This window comes from Polyodon spathula, chromosome 18 (assembly GCF_017654505.1).
Source record: "Polyodon spathula isolate WHYD16114869_AA chromosome 18, ASM1765450v1, whole genome shotgun sequence".
NCBI classification, from domain to species: domain Eukaryota; kingdom Metazoa; phylum Chordata; class Actinopteri; order Acipenseriformes; family Polyodontidae; genus Polyodon; species Polyodon spathula.
In genome coordinates, this window is record NC_054551.1 from 2,593,184 (window position 1) to 2,616,717 (window position 23,534).

At 40.6% G+C, this 23,534-nt stretch overlaps 1 protein-coding gene across 1 annotated transcript in view; it reads right to left on the reverse strand.

Annotated features, from left to right (window-relative positions):
* sdk1a (sidekick cell adhesion molecule 1a) overlaps positions 1-23,534 on the reverse strand; it is a 249,518-nt gene that overhangs the window by 11,025 nt on the left and 214,959 nt on the right. The window contains exons 24-35 of the mRNA XM_041277684.1: positions 22,578-22,728; positions 21,701-21,938; positions 19,759-19,874; positions 19,470-19,659; positions 13,233-13,331; positions 9,353-9,547; positions 6,928-7,126; positions 5,136-5,239; positions 4,419-4,489; positions 2,907-3,039; positions 2,137-2,193; positions 1,766-1,867 (exon numbers count right to left, since the gene is read on the reverse strand). Coding sequence (XP_041133618.1) covers positions 1,766-1,867; positions 2,137-2,193; positions 2,907-3,039; positions 4,419-4,489; positions 5,136-5,239; positions 6,928-7,126; positions 9,353-9,547; positions 13,233-13,331; positions 19,470-19,659; positions 19,759-19,874; positions 21,701-21,938; positions 22,578-22,728 — 1,655 coding nt within the window. The remainder of the gene's footprint in view (positions 1-1,765; positions 1,868-2,136; positions 2,194-2,906; positions 3,040-4,418; positions 4,490-5,135; positions 5,240-6,927; positions 7,127-9,352; positions 9,548-13,232; positions 13,332-19,469; positions 19,660-19,758; positions 19,875-21,700; positions 21,939-22,577; positions 22,729-23,534) is intronic.

Here is a 23,534-nt window from a genome sequence, read left to right on the forward strand (position 1 = left end):
CCGGACGGGAATGAAGCATCTGTCCGGGCAGAAAAGAAGCTTGTTGGACGGTATGAAGCAGCACTCATTCTCCCGCTGACAAAGCAGGACTTATTTGCAAATGAAACGACCAAATAGAAAAACAGAACCGCCTTTCAATCTTTGCATGAAGAATAAGTCTAATAAAACTAATTAGCACAAAGCTTATTTCCCAGGTCTAATAAAAGTCTTCTGTGCACTTTAGAGATTAATTATCACCCTTCTCCGAAATGAAAACACATCTCCCTGGTTCGACTAGAAATTACTTAATTAGAATCAGCAACCAATAAGTCATGAAAGTATGGTAACCATTAATGAAATGCAAAATTTAATTAGAAAACATTCCTGTCACTTTAGAATGTTAGGGGCTGCTCTAAATTATTTGCAGGTTGCTCATCCAGAAAAAAAAAAGGAAATTGAACAGGTGTTACCGAGAGCTTCTGCAAAACCTGATGTGAGGTTTCTTGTCAAAATGTCTCTGCAATCAGATTAAAATACTGAGCAGACCTGTCAAAAACAGGACTCTGTCTGTCTTCACAATGGCATGCAATCAAACAAACAAACAAATGGCACAGAGTCATGATAGTATAAAAATGGGAATTGGGGGGGGGGGTATTGACTCGAAAGAAGACTTTTTTTTTTAAAAAGCATCAGGGAAAATTGTCAGCTATCTGTACAAAAGAAATGCTGTTTTAAGTTGTGAAAGGAGAGTTACAGTATGCTGCTTTTCAATATGAAGTGTCATCACAGTACAGCTCATGTACAGTATTTCAGAACAGTGATGTCAGCTGCAACAGGGTGTGAAAGTCAACTGCTATGACAGACATCACTCTTGGCTCTCAGGCATGCGTTGGATTTATTACCCATCAGAAACACTCTTCTGTGTTTAAATGTGTTTCAGTCTCAAAGACAAAATGAGGAGTTTCTTTCTGTTTAATCACAAGCCAGCCCGATTGACAGGAGTTTATACCTGGAGTCAGGGAGCTGCCAGGACTGCTCCACTTTCTCAAACGCAAAACAAGCAGGAGACCTTCTCCCCCGGAAAACACCTGCCCTGTACAGTCAGAGGTCAAGCTACATGCCCCCCACTTTATCCAGGTGGCAGGAGAACTGCTAAATAGAGAAGTACGTTTACGTCAACTGAAGCAAAAGGCTCCTTGTCAAAATCGTTAATGATCTTTCAAAGGAGGAAGGTTTGTTACATTAACACACTCAGTGACTGCAAGGAAGAAGGAGCTACATGATCAAGCGACTGTACATCATTGACTGAATACTTTTTGTCCAATGTATTATGGTTATTGGACAATGCATGGAAGTGGAGAGAAGCTGTGAAAGAGAGACTCATTAACAATGGGGGGGGGGGGGTGTACTAATATTCAATTGATCTAAAGCGGGGAAAAAGTAGTGGCAAAACTAAATAAGGCAAATTTATGCAACTAAAATCAATAAAATAACCCCACCCCACTCCCCCTCACAAACTTTTAAAGAAGGAAGTACAAATGCACCACAGAGAGTCACCGTAAGTGTTGTTTGTTTATTTATTTATTTATTTATTTAATGATCTCAGCAGCTGCACCTTTCAGATTCGCCACTGTTCGGATCAATGTGTTACCGGACATTGAAATAAAAGCAGGTGCTAAACTCTCCCGGAACATCCCATCCTGAAAATTGGAGAGTGACTTCCAGGTTAGGATTAAGGTAAAGGTTTGAGAAAGGGAAAGGGAAAGTGTTGGTTGCAAGAGCTCACCTGCTTCTCCAACAAAAACCTCCACAGGAGCACTTGATGGGCTCTCCCCAATAATGTTGTAGGCCGTCATCAAAATCTCGTAACGCTTGTACTTGCTGAGCTCTGTAAGAAAAGGAACCAGAGGCGTAAATGGTTTCTTTATCCGTCCCCCCCCTATCGTTTCACCCGTATAATGTGAAGATCCAGCATTTTATTAAAGGGGTTCCAATAATCTATTATCAATCCAGCTGAAAGAAGCCAGGAGGTCCAGGGGCCACCTAAGCACCACTGAAACGTCTCTGTATAACTTTATTGGGATACAGCCATCTTCGCCACAAGCTAATTGCAAAGAAAAGCCCATCGAGTTACATCAGAAATGATGCGAAACTTACGTGTCAGTTCGAATGCAGTTAAGAAAGCGTCGTCCACAGTCTTGAAGGTGCTTGTGACTGTTCAAGGCAAGCAGAAAAGAACTATGGTTAAATACTTTGGAAAGCAGCAGCAGCCACTATTACTCACTGATCAGAGGGAGGTACTGCATGCTAAAAACAGCTGCACAATACTAGCAAAAACCTTTTATTAAATCATTTCACATACTTATAAGCAGCCTTGACGGGGCCTCTTAAGGCTTTATTTTTGACACAAAAAAAGAACAAGGCATTTGTGCACTCCAATGTTCTATCATCAATTTTATTATTATTATTATTATTATTATTTATTATTATTATTATTATTATTATTTCAATGTTTCCTGTACTGAAAAAGGTTACAAAAGTCTATAGATTTGAAAGGATCTAAATGTATGCGTACTATATAGTATTTAAATATCTATTATGCACTTAAAACATTAATATATGATTTTTTTTTTTTTAATCATTACCCGAAAAAGACCCAGGTATTTTTCATGGTGGGTACCCGGTTCTAGGTTTTTCTAACCGTGCCAACCTCTAATGTATATCTTACAAATCTGTAACCGAGATTGGTCGATTTCTAACACTCTACAGTGCATAGCAGAAAAAAAAGAACAAACCACAAGACTAGGTGTAACAAAGCAAGTCACCTTTTCCATCAACACACTACTATATACAATGGCCTGGATCCAAACACAGCCGTAGTACTGCTACGGCCATCGTGCATCTATTCAGAAGATGGGATTCCTTACCAGTCTGGTCTACCCGCAGTGCTGAAGGGTTTGCAACAGTCTTGGACTCAGGTTGTTCACTTTCATACAGCAGCTCTCTGTAGTAGATGCGGTATCCCACCAGCACCCCATTCAAGCTCTCCTCCTTTGGCCGCTGCAGCATTCAAAGAAAAAGAGGAACGAAGAAGAGTCTTAAAGATTCATCCCCTAAACAAGCAGCCTCCAGAGGGCCGTGGCCCATGTACATTAACCCAGAATCACAACAGATAACCAGTTCAACACAAATAGAACACAAAATCGAAAAAGCATTTTAAACTAGGGCTCAATGCATGACCAGTTTCTCATGCTGGTATTTAGTGATGGACAGAATAATAGGCATAAAGCTCTTCTACGAAAGAGGATTCACGAATCAGCAGGGAAGAGACATGCTTCTTATGACTCAATGCAAGACTAAGGAAGGGTTTCCCAATGTATTATGCACTGTAGTTTGTTGTTACTTCTAATATACACGTACAGATTTCAGGAGTAACATTCGGAAACTTCTTTGGCAATTAAAGAGGCTGTTTACAGACAGCTCAATTATACAGCTCTGTATTTTACTAAATATCTTCTCTGGCACACAGTAAGCAGCAGCAATAAACCATGAAATCTGATTATTTGTCATGAAGGCAGATGGACTGAACTGGTGTTCTGTACTTACCCTGCAATGAGAAAGGCAGCCAGTATAAGAAGTAAGTAATAAACCCAATCAGAGTTGAATAAGAGGGGAATGATTTCCCAGACTACAGAAGTAACTAGGGTATATTGATCTAATGACACGCTATTTCAGAATCCATGAAGAAGCTTGCCTGGCATATATTCTGGAAATATATTAGAAACATGCAGCTAACAGTAATTTACCTGAACACCCGTATATACATTTACAACATTGCAATTACCCCTTCCATGCACCTGGAATATATAGAAACTGACAAAGACAGTATGCCATGTTGCACTGTCTCTGATAATGTCTCCTTAAACTAACTTAAAGGGTATATAAGGACCTTTTCATTTTATTGTGTTAAATATTATTATTATTATCATTATTTTTTTTTTTACATTTTGACCACTTTTTTAAAAAACTTATTGCATTCCACTGCCTCCAAGATGGCTTCACATGGACCCGTATGTAGCACTCAGACTACACTTCCCATCATCCTGCTCACATATATAACTGTGATGGATTTACCAGTGAGCAGGAGGATGATGGGAAATGTAGTTCTGAGAACTACATGAGAGGCCATCTTGAAGCTATAATAGAAACAGCCAGAGCACTGCAGTTTAAAAGTGAAAAAAAAAGCGGTCAAATAATAATTAAGACAATACACACAGACCTTACTTAAATAACAACACAATAAAATAAAAAAAGGTCCTTATATACCCTTTAAATGGGACAGGTATCTGCAAACATACACAGAAACTTAAACATAGACATACTAAAGCAAAGATACATATCTGGCCTAAAAGTAAGCAATTCAGTTTCAAATGCCATACCTGCCACTGAACAAGGACAGAGGATGTGGTGTGAGGAGTCACAGCCAATATAACAGGGGGCTTATCAGGAACTGAAATTAAACAGAAAGCACAAGAGAAATGGGTCACTTCCAATAGACATGGTTGAATTACTATGCGCTCAAAAAAACGGTTACCTGAGGAGGTAATAGCTTCCAGAAGGAGAAATGCAGCAATTATTCACAATAGGAATGGAACATTAAAGTAACGAGAAGAGACTCAACTCAACCACATTTGTTTGGACCGTCCCCAATAGATTTGCGATTAGCACAGAAACAAATCTCTCTAAAATTGTTTACAGACAAAATGTTGACTACTAACCTGTTATTTCCAGCACAGACTGGAACATCGACATTTTTTTAAATTGATTTTTTAACAATTCAGAAACGCTCTTTTCAAAAAACATTTTACCAGCTGGTGGAAAATTATTTACTTGTCAAAAACACAAAACCACATGACGCATGGGAATTGTGCTATCAAAACCAGGCCACAAATCACATTTTACAACATGTACCAAGGCACATGTTATTGGTGTGTGTGTGTGTGATTATGCCACCAGGAGCACACAACACTTTGTCAAAGGTAAATGGTGTCATTATTATTCAATTAAAGGCTCAAGCCATCAAATCAAAGTGACTGGCAACTGAGCTGAGCTGTAACTGGTGAATTATTTACATAGCTCTTGAGTCTATTTCTTACCATCTTGTAAAGTAGTAATTGTGTCTGTCTCCGCGCTGTATTCACTGTCTCCAATATCATTAGTCGCCATCATTCTCAGCTTGTACGAAGTGAACGGTTTGAGCCTGAAAGAGGTGTCACAGGCATGATGTTACTTCAAACCTCTCAAGTGCAATTTTTTATTGATACACACAAGTCATCACTCAAGTGATTGCGCGTTAACAATGCTCGCAATTGCAAGAAAAAGAGAAGATTACCATCTGCGGAGCTGCTGCAGTGCATCGAGGCCAAAAATTATTAATTCTATTAACGCTGTTTCCCTATCCCCGTAGGAAGCTGCAACACCTCCATTACGTGATCTTGGTTCGACCCATGAAAGGTTAGTCATTGAAGAAGCTCCTGCGCACTGAACAGGGATGGTTACTATCTGTTGATCCCTGTGGACCTGACAGTCTGTGTATCCAAAGATGCAGAATGCCATTGGTACAAGGTTTGTGCTGTTTAAATACGAGAAAAGGTCTGTATTCATGTTCTTAGGTCGCTTACTGCAAACCCTTTCAAAATGTGCTTGAACTTTAATTTAGTTTAATTTCCTTCTTCAGAAATTGGGGTCACTGGCTATCACCACCACACAGAGCTCAGACAGGTGAATGGGAGATCATTAATTATCAATTAAAACAAAAGACAATGCTTTTCTCAGGAAGTCGTTCTGCCTTCATAGTGCCCCAGTTATTTCTGTTATCTGGGATTGACCAGGCAGGTATGAGGAAAACCACTCAACTGAGATCGATCAGAAACTCAACAGCATCCCTGGGAGAAAGAGCATGACTTAATGACTCAATCAGCCAGTGCTGGTATAAAAACAGAGCAGCAGAAACATTATATAAAACACCTCAACTTAAATGCAGTTAACCTTGACAAGAAGGGTATATAACCTGTCCAACTCTTAAGCTCCCAACTTGAGAGAAGGGCAGCTACTTCAGCAGTGTCAAAAGACGGATTGCAGCAGTGATGGGGAACGAATTATTAACCGTAAACAATCTCCTTCATTTCAAACATCCAGTCCTTCGGGATTGTGCCTTTATGTAAGGACATAGAGATTAGTTCCACAATAGAGGGGTAAGAACATCTAGTAGATGCTGGCTTATGGTAGGTGTGCAAGCCGCCTTTTGTTTCCTTTTTTTTTTAAATTTAGTCATCGCCAATGATTTTTACCCCGGTTTTCTCCCCAGTTTGGAATGCCCAATTATTTTTATCCCAGTTCACTGCTGCACCCCCCCGGCGAATGGGGAAACGGAGGCTGGAGCACGCGTCCTCTGAAATGTGCTCCTGCCAAGCCGGCATTTTTCGCACTGCGGATCCACAGCGAAGCCACCAGACCTATAGTGCCAGAGGACAACAGATCTGCAGGCGCCCTATCAGCCACAGGGGGCGCTGGTGCGAGGTGAACCATGTATTGCCCTGCCGACCTAAGTCCTCCCTACCCGGGCTGCACTCGGCCAATTATGCGCCGTCCCCTAGGAACCCCCGGTCACGGTCGGCAGTGACATAGTCTGGATTCGAACCTGTGTTCGCCTATAGGGCACATCCTGCACTCCACGCGGAGCGCCTTTACTGGATGCGTCACTCGGGAGCCACTAGGTGTGCAAGCCTGCCAATGCAGATCTGATAATGTGATACAGATATTGCCTTTTTGAAGTGGATGGTGGCCATATTGTATCTGCTTGCACCCAATGATATTGTAAACATTCACAGACTTATAATACGCAACGTGTGTGATGCGCACAATCTACTGTACATAACCGAGGCTCACCGGTCGATGCGCCAGGAGGTGCTGTTGTGACTGATGGTGGAGGAGTGTGTCCATTCTCCATCAGGCAGCTCCTTGGTCAGCACTGTAAAGTAGCGCACCGGGGAAGACCCATCTCCCCCAGGGACCCAGCGCAATAGTAGCCCCCGAGACCGCACCTCCGACTGAGGGACGGACAGCTCCTTCGGTGACTCTGGGCGATCTGCAAAAACAAAAAAGTGTTTTTAATATATTCCCAGCTAGAGTGCTGCCTTCCACAATGCTGAAAGGACCCAAGACACACAAATCCTTCTGCATCTCAGACGCCCACCTCTAATGCTCTCATCAACATTCATACTGCTATGAAAGGTTTGTTTAATCCTTCTAGTAGGAGCCAGGGAAAAGGTGCTGTTAATTACTGCAGTAACGCTCCTTCACAGCATTACAACTCAGCTACCAATTACAAAAACGCTTCAAATGGCAAAACAACTCAGTGACTATTCAATTAAAAAAAAAACATTATAGCTTTAAAAAAACAACAGATTCTTCCATGAAAAGTCCATAGCTGCCCAGGAACGTACTGTAGAGGTAATGTAATGTGTAACAGTGTTGTCACTTGTTCCTTGTATGAAAAAACATTATTATGCTCACAGGGGTTCTCATCTTTGCATTTCTACTACCTTTGTATGTATGGCATAAGTCAGTAGCAGTTTGATCAATTCCTGTTTTTACCATGAGTTTAATAAGACACAGCGTGTTACCTATACACTGTGACTATTCAGGCAAATTTTATAATCTGGGTATGGGGGAAACTACTATTATTATTTGTTTATTTAGCAGACACCATTATCCAAGGCAACTTACACAGACTACAGTCACTTTACAACAAGGTCTCACCTGAAAGACTGGGCACAAGGAGGTTAAGTGACTTGCTCAGGGGCACACAAGGAATCAGTGAGTAAGCTGGGATTTGAACTGGGGAACTCCTGGTTACAAGCCCTTTTCTTTAACCACTGGACCACACATCAGCCACTGCTCTGCAATAGGAGTCTGAATTCCACCTCTGTACTTTATAGATTGAATGCATCTGGACGTCACGCCTGTATTGGAAGGCGAGTCTGTCTTTGTTTTGGGAACAGTAGGTTAATACTATGTATGGAAGCTCAGGGCATCGATTAACCTGTTTGTGCTGATGTTATGAATGATTGCTCAAGTGACAATCACCAGTGGGAAAACCCAAGCTGAGGCTCTGACCTCCAGGTCCCTCTCCCCCCCATCCCAAACAGTCCCATCGATTTCAATGCAAGGACCCAACAGAGTGCGGCATAATTGTTTAATTCTAAAATGCAGACTTTATTGATTGTGATTACATAACTGATGTAATAAAATAGCTATTGATTTGGCGCACTTAAAAAATAAAAGGTGCTCAGTTTCTAAACACTACATTTAAAGACATTGGTTTTAACACAGGACAAGGGAAGGACCAGCTCAGTTTAATATATTTTACTTGATGTTTCATATATTAAAAAAAAACAAAAAACAAAAAAAAAACATGGTCATCTATTTCAGTGGAAGAGCAGGACAGTACTTTATGAAAATGTTAATAGCTTGGAAAAATAAGTTGCTAAGCAAAATTTAGCTTGAAGGCAAGTAACATAAATATATGGTTTCTAAAGTGAAAAATACTTTTCTAAATACATAGGATGTCAATGTTAAAACAGTATTCTTATAAAGATAATAATAAGGCATTTGATCTGGAAAATGCATATTTTAGAGTAATGCATTTATGAGGAACAGTATCAGTATCTAAATGATAAATCAGCTTGTTCCTATCAATAATTAAGAAGCAAAAAATTAAAACAGCATCTTTAATAACTGTGCTGTCAGTGCCATCACTGGGTAAGTCTCCCAGTTAAATCTACCTATAACATCACTAGCACTGAATGATGGACCTGCAAAAGTGTTCTAACTGCATTACCAGAGTGGCTGTACCTGTGTGATGAATACGGAATGAAACTGTACCATGAGAAATCAAACAGCTGTGCGAACGAGTTGTGTGAAGTGCTCTGGATAAGACATACAACATCAAATATTGCTGATGACAATGTTATTTACAGTATGTGGTGTGGAGGGTTTTACAGTAGCTGGGTTTAAAGTGATAAAAATAATTCCATAAATCTTGGCCATCGTCTGCTTCTGGTCATTATAGAGGGTCTCAAATTCGCAGTTTATCAAGAAACCCATTTTTATACTAAGTTATAGTAAGTTATTTTAAAACATGATAACTGGTATTATATGAGGTCAAGGAAATCTATGTGTGTAAGCCATTGTTTCAGATGTTTCCTTTGTCCCCACCCCATCTTTAACCAACCAGCTGCTTCCCCTATTGACTGACATGCTTTCAGCCAGTAACATGCTTGATATGTTACAACTTGCAAAGCAGCATCACCTCTTCTTTCTGTCGTGATGACCACAGCTTGCTCCGGAGCGCCCCAGCCCTGCTGCGTTTTGGCAGAGATGCGGAAAATGTAGGCAGACTCTGAATTGAGGCTGGTCACTGTCAGCTGCCTGGCATTGGAGCCCACCTCCACCGTGGTGAATTCGTTTGGGTCGCCGGCAGCCAGCCTGTATGCGATCTGGTATCCTGTAATGCAAAAATAAATGAAGAAATAAATTAAAACATACAGAAGGGGTATACAGTATTGGAGATGTTACCCCTTTCTTTTAACTCCACTGTAAAAACACATACAGTAATTTTCAAATTTTATGGTAAACCACTTTTTGCTTATATAACGCTACAGTAGTTAAGGCTACAACATTTGAGGTGAATTCAGACATAAAGTAACGTCAGAGAGCTTTAATTGCAAAAAAAATGTAATAAAAAATAAAAGATTTCTGTAAGATTTGTTACGTACTTGGTTAAATTAACTGATTTATTATTTATCTTTCTTAAACTCCAGCCTTAGGATTTTTTTTTTTTAGCTATTTGATGACTCTTTCTAAACTTCACTGCACCTCCTGCATTATTATTATTATTATTATTATTATTATTACTATTATTATTAATAATGCATTTATCAGAGACCACGTATTCATGTTTTGTCCTATATACAGACATGGTTATAGACAGATTTCTGGTTTTACAAACTGGAATTAAAAGGTTGTTCGGTGCCTGGCACATCTGATTTTTCAGATAAGCTCAAAGCTAGAGAATAATAATAATAATAATAAAGCAATACTGAAGCATGAGATTCCAGAACAACACCACAGGGATGGAAATAAGGTTCCCATTGCATGGCCCTTTGACTATTCCCTCCCCCCCCCCCTCCCCCCCCCACCCCCCCCCCACCCCCCCCCCCCCCCCCCCCCCCCCCCAGCAGAGAGATCTTATGCTGCAAAAGAAGAAACAAACACACACAAAGTACTAAGCGTGGCTTCCACTGGCTACAACCACAGGCAAGCATAGCTTCCCTCTGCTAGCACAGCTGCCTCAAAACAGCTCCCAGCCCCATTAGTAGGTTTCTACAGGCACACCACTTCCATCGTAGGTAGCATTGACTCACCTGTGTCACTGAAGCACCTGCAGTGCTTCTTTTTATCTTTCTACAAACAATCCTGATAGTATTGTTATTTTTTTTTTACTGTCTACTGTATGCTGTTTCTAACTATCCACCCAAAAAAACCTCTGTTAACAAATAACACTCCACTGTGTAGGCTCCTCCAGGAGAAACACATGTGTGGCTTGCCTGATAATACAAAATAAATGGAGAAGAGGAGACAGTGACTGTGCTAAGCTGGTTGAAGGACACGTAGCGCTCTACGATGAAATTTAAAATGTTTTATGTTGCCCAAATCTGTTTACAGCCCCGCAGATCCATATTCATGATTTCTCAAGTACAATGTAACAGCACTCTGCAGCTCAGTAAAATTACCATATTTCCTTATTTCCGCAGAAGGAACTGTAAAGTTATGGAGACAATACACTCATAAACATAAATCACTGTAGAATGCCTCGCTCCTTTCTACGTTTATTGAGAACTGGAGGCCAAATCTGACACTGTAAATCGATCACGATTCAGAGGTGGCAATCAACACCACGTGGTGAGATCTACATTTAACAACAGATGTTTTTGACAGATATGTTGTTGCTTACTAGCTGTACCACAATTAGCATGGTTTTATTCCATTCAGAAACCTTGCGTTTGCTACTGCACTAAATAGGGTCCAGTGTGCACTAAACTGTGACCCTGAAATATGTGACTCTTTTTTTAGATTAAATCTGACCTGTAGATTACATGTAAATTCAATAATCATGGGGCTACCTTCAAGCAGACACAGTGATTTAAGCACTATGAAGTTAGATTTGGCGTTGCGTGAAATTTTCCCATTAACATTTGTTTTTTCTCACCCACAAGCTTTGCACCTCCATATTATGCCTCTTCAGAATCAGAGGGGTGAAAGATTAACGCAAAAAAAAACATCTGCAGCTCTTCCATGACATTAGCTGTCATGTTTTGCTTACCACTGAAAACAAACCATTTTGCAACGGCTTGTGAACATGATTACGTTTTGAGATTCTGGAAAGACATCATTTTTAAATGAGCTCTGAATCCCCTGGCTGGACTTAGGCCAGTGACCCCACTCCTTTTACTTGCATTTCAGCAAAACACGCAGTCTCTCTACCTGCAGCAAAGTGGTTTATTTTTGTGCTGCTACAAGTACAGGTGCTGTTGATTATGAGTCAAGTGGCCATGATCTCTCACGGTATGGGAAGGGTACTTTGGTTACTTACAGGGAGATCAGCATATTTTCAACACCTGGTTTGAAGTATGTGCTTGCTTTATGTTCTGCTTTCTGCTTGTATTTCAACCTAAATTAACTGTTTTTTCCCCTTTTCGAGTTCTGTTATTTAAGTAGCTTTGCCAGGAAATGCATTGAACAAACGCTTCCTTAGCTACTATGAATAAAGCTACACTTTTATAACGACCACTCAAGGGGCAGTCTAAAAGTAGTCTATACAGACAGGTGGTCTTCATTTACAGGTGATTTAGCATGGGAAATTAATTTCTGAGTAACTGACATGGAAAATGTATATACACAGGGATACATACTTTACCATGCTTTCACTATCATTTTACTATGCTTTACCCCAGTTTTCTATGATGGTACACTGTAGTACATTAGATGCAAACAAATACTAGTTATGGGCTAGCTTACCCAGAGCTTATCTGATTGTATTATAGCCCCCTATATTTTACAGTCCGGCTCACTGTCATTCTCTTGTGGTTCGATTTAGCACAGGGTGCCAGTCAGCTTAATCATGTTACTCGATCGGGATGCTTAACAGGACTTTTCTCGTCTATGTGAAATTATTCTCAAGTGCAAAATTACATGGCTACACTGGCAGATTTGTACAAAGCATGCATGCACTGTTTTGTTTCTAAAAGCACGGAAAGGAAGAGTGGAAAATGCAGATTCTGGTATTAAGAGCAAAATCAACTCGTCACAGGCTGTCAAAATGGCAATTCGTTCCAAGTGAAAGATAGATCATGCAGGGTTCGTGAAAGTACCAGCTCACCATTTCATTACGGCACTGAGACACAGGGCATTTTACATGTTAATGTAATCTGAGTATGTACCATGCAGATGAAAGGACTATGAAACGTTCCTTTGTATCTTTTACAGACAAAGCTCTTCAATGACACTATCTCAAAACACACAGTTATGAAATCACCAGACTGCTGTAATGTAAGCAGTCCCACCTTTCATTTCCCAAGCTCGTCACCTCTCCGACATCAACCCAGCCTGACCCTAACCTTAAGTAACCCCAGCCCTAAAACCTAACCCTAACCCAATACTTAACCATTAAGAAACATCTGATGCCCCGAGGACAGTGGATATTCCTTTGTGCTTCGACCGGGTGTGTTAGAAACCATCAATGAAGCTAGTTAAGCGGGCGTGTTCTACACAGCGCCACACCTGGTGCGGCTGATATCTTTAAAACTTCTACTTCTACTACTCTTGACTGACTCCAACATTGACAACTCTGACAGAATGCAAAAGCAATACAGAGACCAGCCCCCCACCCCATGGGGGTGCTTTAGCTCTCCGATTCTACCCCCGTGTTTCGAACCCTGGGTGCAAGTGTATCAATACGAAGTATTGCAGTAAATCAGGGTTTATAAGCTTTCAAGACAACACACATATTAGGAGGGGCTGCTTTAGTGGGAGTTGCAGGAGGTCTGCACTTGGTCACAGACACCACAGCACTGTGCATCACAGCTGATTCAAATGTATTCGTAGCAATACAATATAAATCTGTATCTTACCCAAGATGATTCCGTTGGGGTCCATTGGGGGCTGCCACACCACTCTCACTGAAGTCAGCCTAACCTCAGGAAAGACCAGTCGCACCGGGGGACCTGGGACTGAGGGGACAGAGGAGATTATGACATACCCACTGCATACGGGAACATGTAGTTCTGTATTGGAATCACAACGTCAACACTACAACATTCTGTATACGCACAAGCCAAAAAACACAGGGAAGCTAAAGCCTTGTGACACGTGGTGGCACTGTCACAGTGCTCTGACTGTAATACTGTAATACCTGGCTCTACAAGAAATCATCTTTTATCTAGTGCATACACAATATATATATATTCACAAAACAGGGTTCAATTTCTATATTGATCATTTATTGATCTAGTTTCTAAAAAGGGAACTGCCGTCAAACCCTTATTGTTTCCCAGATAGTTCAAGAGTGGCTTGACAGGATGTTCCTGGAAGCATGATTGGCCTGTCGTTAACCAGATGAGTAGCCAAAGAGGTCACTTGGCTTGTTTTGGGGGTAGTCATGAAAGATTGCAGTGATGTATGGGACCTATTTCCAGGACTGACAATCTGAAAGATCACTGCTGCTCTCCATCGCCCAGGGAATTAGGAAGTCTCTGTCTAATCCACGGAAATGTTTACATCTATGTTCAAGATTCCTCAAACAATTATCAGCGTAAGCGTTTCACCAGTCACTGGCACTCGACAAGATACAGACACGACTCAGGCACTGTGACAGCACTGTCAATCAAACCGCTCTGGCTTTGTCAAACAGGTTTGAGGGAAATAGAAAAAAACCCCCAAAAAACCACTGTAAATACGACTGTGATACTAATCGTGAAATAAAACGAGAAAGATAATCCCTTCGCTAGACAGCTAGACTGCTAAGAAACCTGATGTCAAAAGCGGAAACCAATTTCCTTGTCCCATCTTCTTTTCCCGTTGTAGCCTGCCTGTGCTCAGTTTAACGGTTAGGTGTGAACCAGAGTACGTAGGGTTGCCCTAAGGTTACATAGTATATGTTGTATAGCTCAGTAGTTTTTGTACAGCAGGGTATACAGTCCTGGCTTGCAGTTCATCTGTTCTCTAGGTAACCAATAGTTACAGAATAAGCGACATCTCGATGGGCTAATCTTTTTTTATGTTTTGCAAATTTAGTGCTCATAAAGACACATGGACAAGTGTCATGTAGGCTACTGTTAAGACAGCAGTCAGTGAGTGCCTGCTACAGTCCGGGGACTCGCATCAGAATAGAATGTCAACTGCACTGAATAGAATGATGGTTTAGTGTTGCGGAACTGTTCCAAAGACTAGGCTGAAACCAAAAAAAAAACAACAAAAAACCCCCCAGCTCCCCTGGCCACAACATATACAGCATGGGCAACACAAATTGATAATAAGTCTGGTAAAATAAAATTGTAATTAAAAGTGAAGCCATATAAATCAGCTTTGTGTAAAACAAAGGTAAATAAAATAAGAGACAAATAAAGGTCAAATCTTCCAATGCTGTAAGCCCCAACCCCCCCGATGAACTGCCACAACAAAAAATATGCAGGAAATGTGATGAAGGTGAAAAGACTCCACATGATTAATGCAGCGTCCTCTTGAGAATGCTGAGCCTGCCAGCACTGATAAAACAAAGTGTCCGAAACATTGTTATGATGGAGAGGAGAGGCCTCACCTCACTGATATCTCTATCGTGCACCCTTCTTCCCCATTCACTGGTCTGGTTTAAACAGATAGACACTGTCTACGTACTGGCACAACTGCTCTTCCTCTAAAAGATACATGACACCAGGCAGCACGGCTTGGATTACTGAATCCTATTACAGGGACAGTGTACACAATTAATCCACAGGTATGACAGTTTCTGGATTTTTATGCCATCATGAAAAACTCAATCTCATCTCGATGCATTATGAAACTGTGGCTGCCTAACGCCGCTTGTAGAGAAAGGCAAATACTGCCACCTGTGGCATAGGGTTATTCAACCAATTACTGTCTAGGGTGCTTTAAGCAATGGCTGGTAATTCAGACAGCTTTTATCTGCAAGACTGTAACCTGTTACACTGAGTAGAGGAGCTGTAGTCCAATTCCTTGTGGGCATCTATATAGGACTGTGCCCGATATTCAGAATTTACTTTAGATACGGATAGTACAATATTATATAGATACGGATAGTACAATATATATATATATATATATATATACCTATATATATATATATATATATATATATATATATATATATATATATATATTTTTTTGAAACAGCGTCATTATATGTTAAGTTCAACTCAGGTGTTTATTTGATGTTACTGTATTTGAGACGACTTTCAAACACCCCTGTCATCCAGATTTCTCCCTAGAGGGTGGCTGAAAAGTATGCATTTCTCACTGTTGCGGTGTCTGGATAGCCAGCAATACATGGAAGAACACAAAAAACATAACAAATAGGTCAGACAAACACATGAAAACATAACAAATAGGTCAGAAAAACAAAACAAAAACAGCCAAGCACAAAGGCGTAACTTTGACGTACGTTTCTCAAGCTTGAGATCCGACCTATATTAAAAAGGAAAAAGATCATGTTTCTTTTTGTTCTCATTCTTGGCATTCTGTTATGTAAGGTAACACAGCCCTCTGTGTATGGGAACCAAAAGCCTAGTCCTGACATATTTCAAAGCCAAATATTTAAGTCAAAGGTGTCTTTGAAGAGCAGCACTGATACACAAGCCTTGTACTTTCCCTTATCCTTCCCTAATTAGAAAACAGCCTGTTGAAGGCAAATGCATTCGAAACATTCAACAATAAATGTTATTTTTCTGAAGCTCAAGAATGAAGAATTGGTTATTTGAAAGGATTTTTAAGTCCTTAAACTGGGACAGTATGGAAATATTGTAAATAACTTCCAACTTCCAAGCTACGGGGAAGCTCTAGGGTTTTTAAATTTTCACTTTGGCAAAGTTTGATCTAATATCATATTGACAGACTATGCAGAGGAACCAGCTCTTTTGTACAGCGGTATCAGCACTATGCTTTAGTGAGAGAGGTCCCGGGTTCGCGCCCGCCCTCCGCCTTTGTGTGGATTGCCTCGCCCTGTGTGATGCGCCTGCCTGCGTTAATCGAAATCGCTACAATACGTTTCTTAGAGGGTTACCTGTGATAAACTGAAAGTGAATATATTTCAATATAAAATGTGTTTCCAAATACATTTTTACAGCCCTCCTATTATTGTGATGGGCTACTTTGATGCACAAAGTGTTCAAACCACGACAAGCTTCAATGCACTGACGTTGTAAACATGGCACAGTGATGTGACATGAAAGCGTTGATTTCCGCAATTGTTGCCTATAGCTACACACGAAGCAAAGCCGTTTACACGCAGATATACAAATATCATGGACAACGAGAACAGTTCCAACACAACACAAATGGTACCTGTATGAACCGTTATTGTAAAAAACAAAAGGTGTATTTCGGCGAAATATTTTAAACTAACAGTACTGTCCGCGCCTCAGCAGTTTTTGTTTGTATTATTGAGCCTGATTTAATTATAATTATCGAAAACGTAGCTACATAAAAAATAAATCAGATTTAATTTCTCCAGGCTGGGACTGATCAATAAGCATTTTTTTCGACTTGTGAATTAAAAACATAATTAAAGGGTACCTTTGCCCTGACAGCATGAATCAGCGTTTGTCGCTATAATCAGCTACTTATATGTATATCTCAATGAAACAGCACTTTCTGCCTCGTGAGATGTACTTCTTTGTTTACCCATTTATTGCTAATGTACTCTACCACTAAACGCTCTGCACTTACAGTACAAGAGGGTTAGATTTGGGTTGGGTTCTAGAATTGCTTTTATACTCTGGTTTGCTGATGGTGTGGCATGGAAGCAGACAGAGCTTTTGTAATTAGTTTACCTGTTGCATTTGGCTTAACTGCATTACTACCTCTTGCCTGGTTTACAGACCCAGGTATTAAGAAGCACACTGCAGATTTTTTTTTTCTTATCTCCACTGCAGAAGTTGTGCTGAAACTCACAGCTGCTAGTCACACCAATCTACCTCAGCCACTGCCTTACACAAGGGGCACTGTAGCACAGGTGATTTAAAATGTATATATGTATTTAGGCATGGGGATTGCACAATCAATTCAAGTGCAGAAGTTAAAGACCTAAACTGAATACGTGATTAAATGATTAATTAAGGTGTATAAATAGGGTGATCACGGGGTTGGTGTCTTCAGAGGCGGAATGACAGTCGCGAGTAGGAGAGAACCCTAAAGTGAACCCTAAAGTAAACAATTGCCACATGTGCCGGGTATAAACCAGCACTGTACCTGTTTGTTTGTTCCGTGTCTTTGTTTTGTCTGTTTTGGCCAATGTGGCGTTTTCTTTTGTCTGCAGTGTTTGGTTTTGTTACATCTTTTTATTCATAATAAAACTCGCGCATCAGCACTTCACTTACAAAACTTTTGTCTGTCTACTTCCTGGCATGACGTCACCACAGAGCTATCCATGACAGGTATTCATACCCAGCTGAAGGGATACACCTTCCCAACTAAAAATCAAGTTAGGGTAGTTGGGGCCCAATATAATATTCTACCAAATGAGAAACCCATTTAGTCAGGCTATTGACCTGAAACTGCATTCAAACAGTAAAATTGCCGTTAAATCAACGGTTGTTATTATTATTATTATTATTATTATTTTGTGTCATTGTACTCAATGAGAAAAGAAAAACATTGGTTTAGAACTGCCTAAATCAAAATCGGGCAGAAAATAAATAAATAAATAAATGCAACTTCAGACTGAGGACAATTTTCATTTTATGAGAAGAATGCTTTTCTCTTGTAGTGATGCACTGAGGGCTGATTGATCTTTCAGAATAAGTTTCTTTGTGAATTTGAAGCAGCAAATTAAATGCATTCTTTTCTTGATCAGTGAAGACAAAGATAAAAGTCTCCTTTCTTCTGCTCCATTATAAATTAATAATGATAAAATATGTAATTCTTTTCTCCTGCACTCATACTGACCCTTTCCACTTGCAGAGGGGGCACAGCAGCAGGATCCGTCCCTTGCTAGGTGAAGCGGTGGCACAGGGTGAGTGAGATCACTCCGCTACCATCCGCCTCACCTAGCGGCGATGTCACAAAAGGACAAAATCAGCCACGTTTCCTATTGGCTCCCTTATGACCTCTTGTCACCTCCCCCTCCAGATGTTAACTGCCTGCAGCAGTCTTTATTGTAGAGCAGTCTGTCTGTTTCAAAAAGGCTGCAGTAAAGTGGCACTCAAAATTTACAGCTGTTTAAAAGACATATAACAGTAACCATCTGTCCTGTGTATTAGCTCTGACTCAGGGGACTGTGTGCATATTTAGATAGATCTCTTATTTCATTCGGGTAGCGTAGGCAATTTATTACCCACTGGCTTTTGTATTCTGTCTCCCCCTCTGCAATTTGGGATGGAACACTACAAAGCAGCCCAGCAGGAACTTGCCTTTGAAAACTGTAACTCATTTGTTTCTGCATATAGACATTATTACAGAGCCCGGTTCCAATATGTATAACCATAAAACGAAATCACCGCTGTGAAAGAATTTTCCAAGAGGAGGCATTTTTTAATCTCTCAACTTATCTGCTTGTCTTCCAAAAAGATGGCATGGAATGGAGGTTTAAAATTTGCAAAACACTAACCCTGATGAGTTTCCAGTAACAAGCTCAGCACTGGATAATACATAGCTACGTCTGGTCATGATGCAACTTTTTTTTTTTTTTTTACAATCACCAAACAAAAGGTGTATTTTAAAGAACATAATTGTGATTGGTATGGAATTTGAAAAATACCACTTGTTTCTGAAAACAAACAAGAAAGAAGAGAAAAAAAAGTGCTTGTCACTCAGCCCGCAGAAGAACTTTAGACAAGAGGAACAGACATGAATGCAAGCAGAGTCTGACACTGTAACTCTGTTCCCACTGTGAAGCAGCAAGTTCACTGCGTGAGAAGCATGGGAACACATTCCCTCAGGGGTGGCCAGTAAATCCTTCGGGGCTGGATGCATTGCCTACATCTTTCTGGAGGCAGCTGGAAACAGTCAGAGCAGAAAGCTTGAATCTGACTTAGAGAAGAACAGGGCTGCTTGGGAGGCCTTCTGAGCTGAGCTGCCTGAAAAAAGAGAGAGAGAGAGAGAAAGAGACAGAGGGGAAAAAAAAAAAAGTGATGTACCATCATCCTTGGATCTCTCGAGGACCGGTGGGGAGCTGGGGACGCCATCGCCGATGCGGGTGAAAGCCAGCACCTGGATCTCGTACAGGACGTACTTGCGCAGGTTTTTGAGCAGGACGGACTGCGTGAGGTTTCCTTTCACTACGTGGGTTTGGGGGTCGGTTCCCGAATCCTTCTCTTTGTACAGCACCTAAAATTAAAAAATTAAAAGAGTTCCAGCGGTGAATTGCATCGGTCGGCTGCTTATTTTGAAAACCCTGACTGCCCCCTCACATCTATAGAAAGTTACCTTGTATCCAAGGATGTGTCCATTCTGTTCGTGCTCAGGAACGGGAACCCATGTGACTAAGATACTCGTGGAGCTCACTGCCTCGGTCGTCACGTTTTGTGGAGCACCAGATGGAACTAGGAAAAGGGAAAACAATACCCAAACCTTTACTGGGTCTTCATAAGTTAATTACTAACTTATTATGTGATAGAATAGAGCACTGATAACAAAAATAGGACATTGTGAACCTCTATAGAAAAAGCATTTACACATCCATTATTGCTTTGTGTATTTTAAACAAACGGCCGGTAAGCATTGCATTTATGAAGCTTGCTTTGTTTGATTCAAATGCATTTAAAAGCTACAACAACACGCTGCCGACACCTGCAAGCGTGTGCGCCATCATATAAACACATTGCACCAAAAAAAGCTTTCTTGACTGGTGTATTGAAACGTCACTGCTGCACACAGCTGACTGACACAAGCAAGCAGCCCGCCTCTCAAAGGGGAACGCACCAAAAGGCTGATTGCTATAACGCTTTCTTTCTGTTTCCATTGCGTAAGCTGCATTTGCTGCCAATGCCATTACTTTCGTATATATAGCCTACTTTTAATATTTATTTAGAGAGACGGTTAATTGATTAGGGTGGTTATGTGACGGTCGGATATATCTGACGTTCCACTGTATACATACACACACCCCCCCCCCCAAATACATACAAGATTCTAGCTATATCCAAGCTAAACAGATCCAGCTTCTCATCTGCACCTGGCTAGTCTTAATGAGGCATCTGTTTGCCGCGCTTTTGTTCAATTATCCTTCTGTGTCTGCATGTGCGTGCTTTATGACAGTAGCTCAATGCACAAAATCGTAATTTCAAAAGAAATGGAGTTCAGCTTTACAATCAAATGACCCTATTTTCTGGTTACAGCAGATGAACTTAATGGTACAATTTTTTTTTTTAGCACAGAACCACACGAGCTTGAAATGTAGCTCTTGTGTAATGAAGCACACTTGTATTAGACAAGAAACCAAGGGCAACGAGCTAACCACTTACGCATGATCACCAGATGAAAGTGTAATGCTGAGCGCGCTTTCTCAGAATCAATCTCCGATTGTCTTATATCAGGTACGGTGTTGAATAGGCAAAGCAAAGGGTGGCTTATAAAACTAGTGAAAATTAGTGTGGATCCTTTGGAAAATGAGGTGCAAACCTGGTGTTTTTTACCCTGTTCAGTATCCTGAGAGATACTGTGTTATTGGAATGTGTTCCGCAGTAACATATGGCACTGAATAATTCTGTAAACGTGTGCAAAATCTATTTCCGTGTACAAGACAAGTATGATTAATTATGACTATTGTCACCTAAAACACGATTTGTATCTTTTGCCCCACGGGAATGAAATGAAGCGGTGGTGGCACCTGATAGCTGTGCTGAACATCTGCCTCAAAGAAAAAACAAAACACTTATTGGTGCAGACCTCATCAGCAAACTTGTGCTTCAAATTTTCTAACAACGTGACCAAAAAACATCTCAATTGCAGTTATATTCATCTCCCTCCCTCGTAGATTTCTATCAAAAGATGGCGTTTCACTGCTGGAACGATTAGGAAGGTTCGAAAACACTCACAGTGTGTAATATCTTTTTTTTTTTTTGGAGGGGGGGGTAAGGGGATTCGTGGGTAAGGGGTTTCCTCTGGTGCCAATTGATACTTAATTAAATTATAATTAAAATCCTTAAAATCAAAATTGTATGTATAGACAATGTGGTCTATTCAACTGATCTAGAGAGCGGCGGACATAAACTGTGATTTAAACTATTAAAGTGTATTTCAGTCTTCAAAACTAAGTGACATGTTAAGGTTGTCCCTATTTTAACATACAGACAGTGGCAGTATTGAACTGAACAGACCTCAATAGACAGTTGAATACTGGTGATTAGTTTGTTACAGTAGTAGCTACCTGACTCCCTGGTGCGACCCCGCACCACCTCGCTCCAGGGCCCGGGCCCGATGGAGTTGAAGGCCTGGATGTGCAGCAGGTACTCGCTCCACTCCTCCAGCCCCTCCAGGGTGATCTCTCTCTCCATGCGATCGCTCACCAGCTGGGTCCTGGGCTCACCCTGCAGGTCCGCGCGCCACACACTGATCCTATAGCCCACCGTCTCAGGGTTCCCGTTGTACTCTGAATTGGCCAGAGGCTGAGGAGGACAAGGAGGTTCGAGGTTTATGTTTTAGTTATATAGTAGGGTAGGTATAAAAATAAACTTTGTACAATAATCTGACAAGCACTTCCTCTAATTCATACGTATGTCAAGTCATTCTTTTACAGAGTTTCTTTTATTCATGTTTACTGTCACCTTGATTCAAACATTCACAGAGAGGAACGTAAGGAAGCCTATCATTTGTCTTATTATTTTCAACCTGGGTGCAGTGCTAATACATTATAATAACTGTGGAGCAATTTTTTCAGTGGGCTCATCCAGTTGATATATCCCGCTCTCATTAGCACAAGCAACAGAGGGCGAACTCCAGCGCGATCCGTCAAACTGAAAGGAATTCCAACCATACCTCACATAGCTGCTGTCTTCTCTCGCTCACTTCTCAGCCGGGAAAAACATATTTGTTCATCAGAGATTATAAAAAATAGTAAGTGGGGTTGTGTGAGATAAATACGAATTTAATGCCCACCCTCGGGTTGGGACGCTTGGATAAATGTAGCATCTCCTGAGGGTCGACATTAAATTCTCATATCACACACTACCTCAACATTATTCTCTACATACTAATGTAATAAGGATACCACCTCACAAGCCTGCCCAGCAGAGATGTGCTCTTACCATCCATCGGAGCCAGAGGCTGGTCTCGCTGGCTGTGCGGACCGTGACGCTGCTGGGGCTAACGTCAGGAGGGGCCTGCAGAGTCTGAATCACACGAGAGGGCTGGCTCGTCGGACTGGAGCCCACAATGTTCACCTGCCTCATCCGGAACCTGCACACGGCACGGGACAGGACCACTGATAATTAAAACTGAGACACGTTTCTAGGCTACACAACAAACGAGGCTCTGCATAAACTGTGTATCACAAAAAAATGTACCCGTAAAACATCTCAAATAAATCGGCAGTAATCATACTGTTATAACAACTACAACTATGGCCAAAAGTTTTGCCTCACTTAGAATTTTAGGATTGAGACATAATTAAAAAAAAAAAAAAAAAAAAAAAAAAAAAAAAACCTATACAAACATAATTTAGATCTTATTTAACATCATGTAATCAAAATGATATCGCAAAAGTCTACCAGAAGCCATGACAGTAGTGCAGCATTTCATGTTGGATTTCAAAATGTCACATTTTTCAATTTTTTTCGTTAAGTATATGGCAAACTACAAAGTGGTATGTAATTCAGATTTCATTTGACTTCATGAAACAAAACTCATTAATTATTTAGGTTGATGCAACATTTTTGGCCATAGCTGTAGAACTAATAATGACACTGATTGTATTTTATTTGAGCAGTACTGGCAAGAGAGTTTCTAATATAGATGCAGTGGGTGTTAAGGTGATCTTGAGTAAGGCTGCTACAGTAAGTACAGTATGTATTATGATACTGACTCGGCAATACACTGGTGTTACAGAACATCTCTGCAAAAAACACTCACAAGCTTACTTCAGTTTTCTTTTTAAGGGTTTAATTTCCAAGAAAAGGATATACTTCCTTCTCTGTAAATACAATCTGAATTTATGAACTATTGAAAACTTACTCTTACTGTCAAGTCTCTCTTAAAAAAAAGTT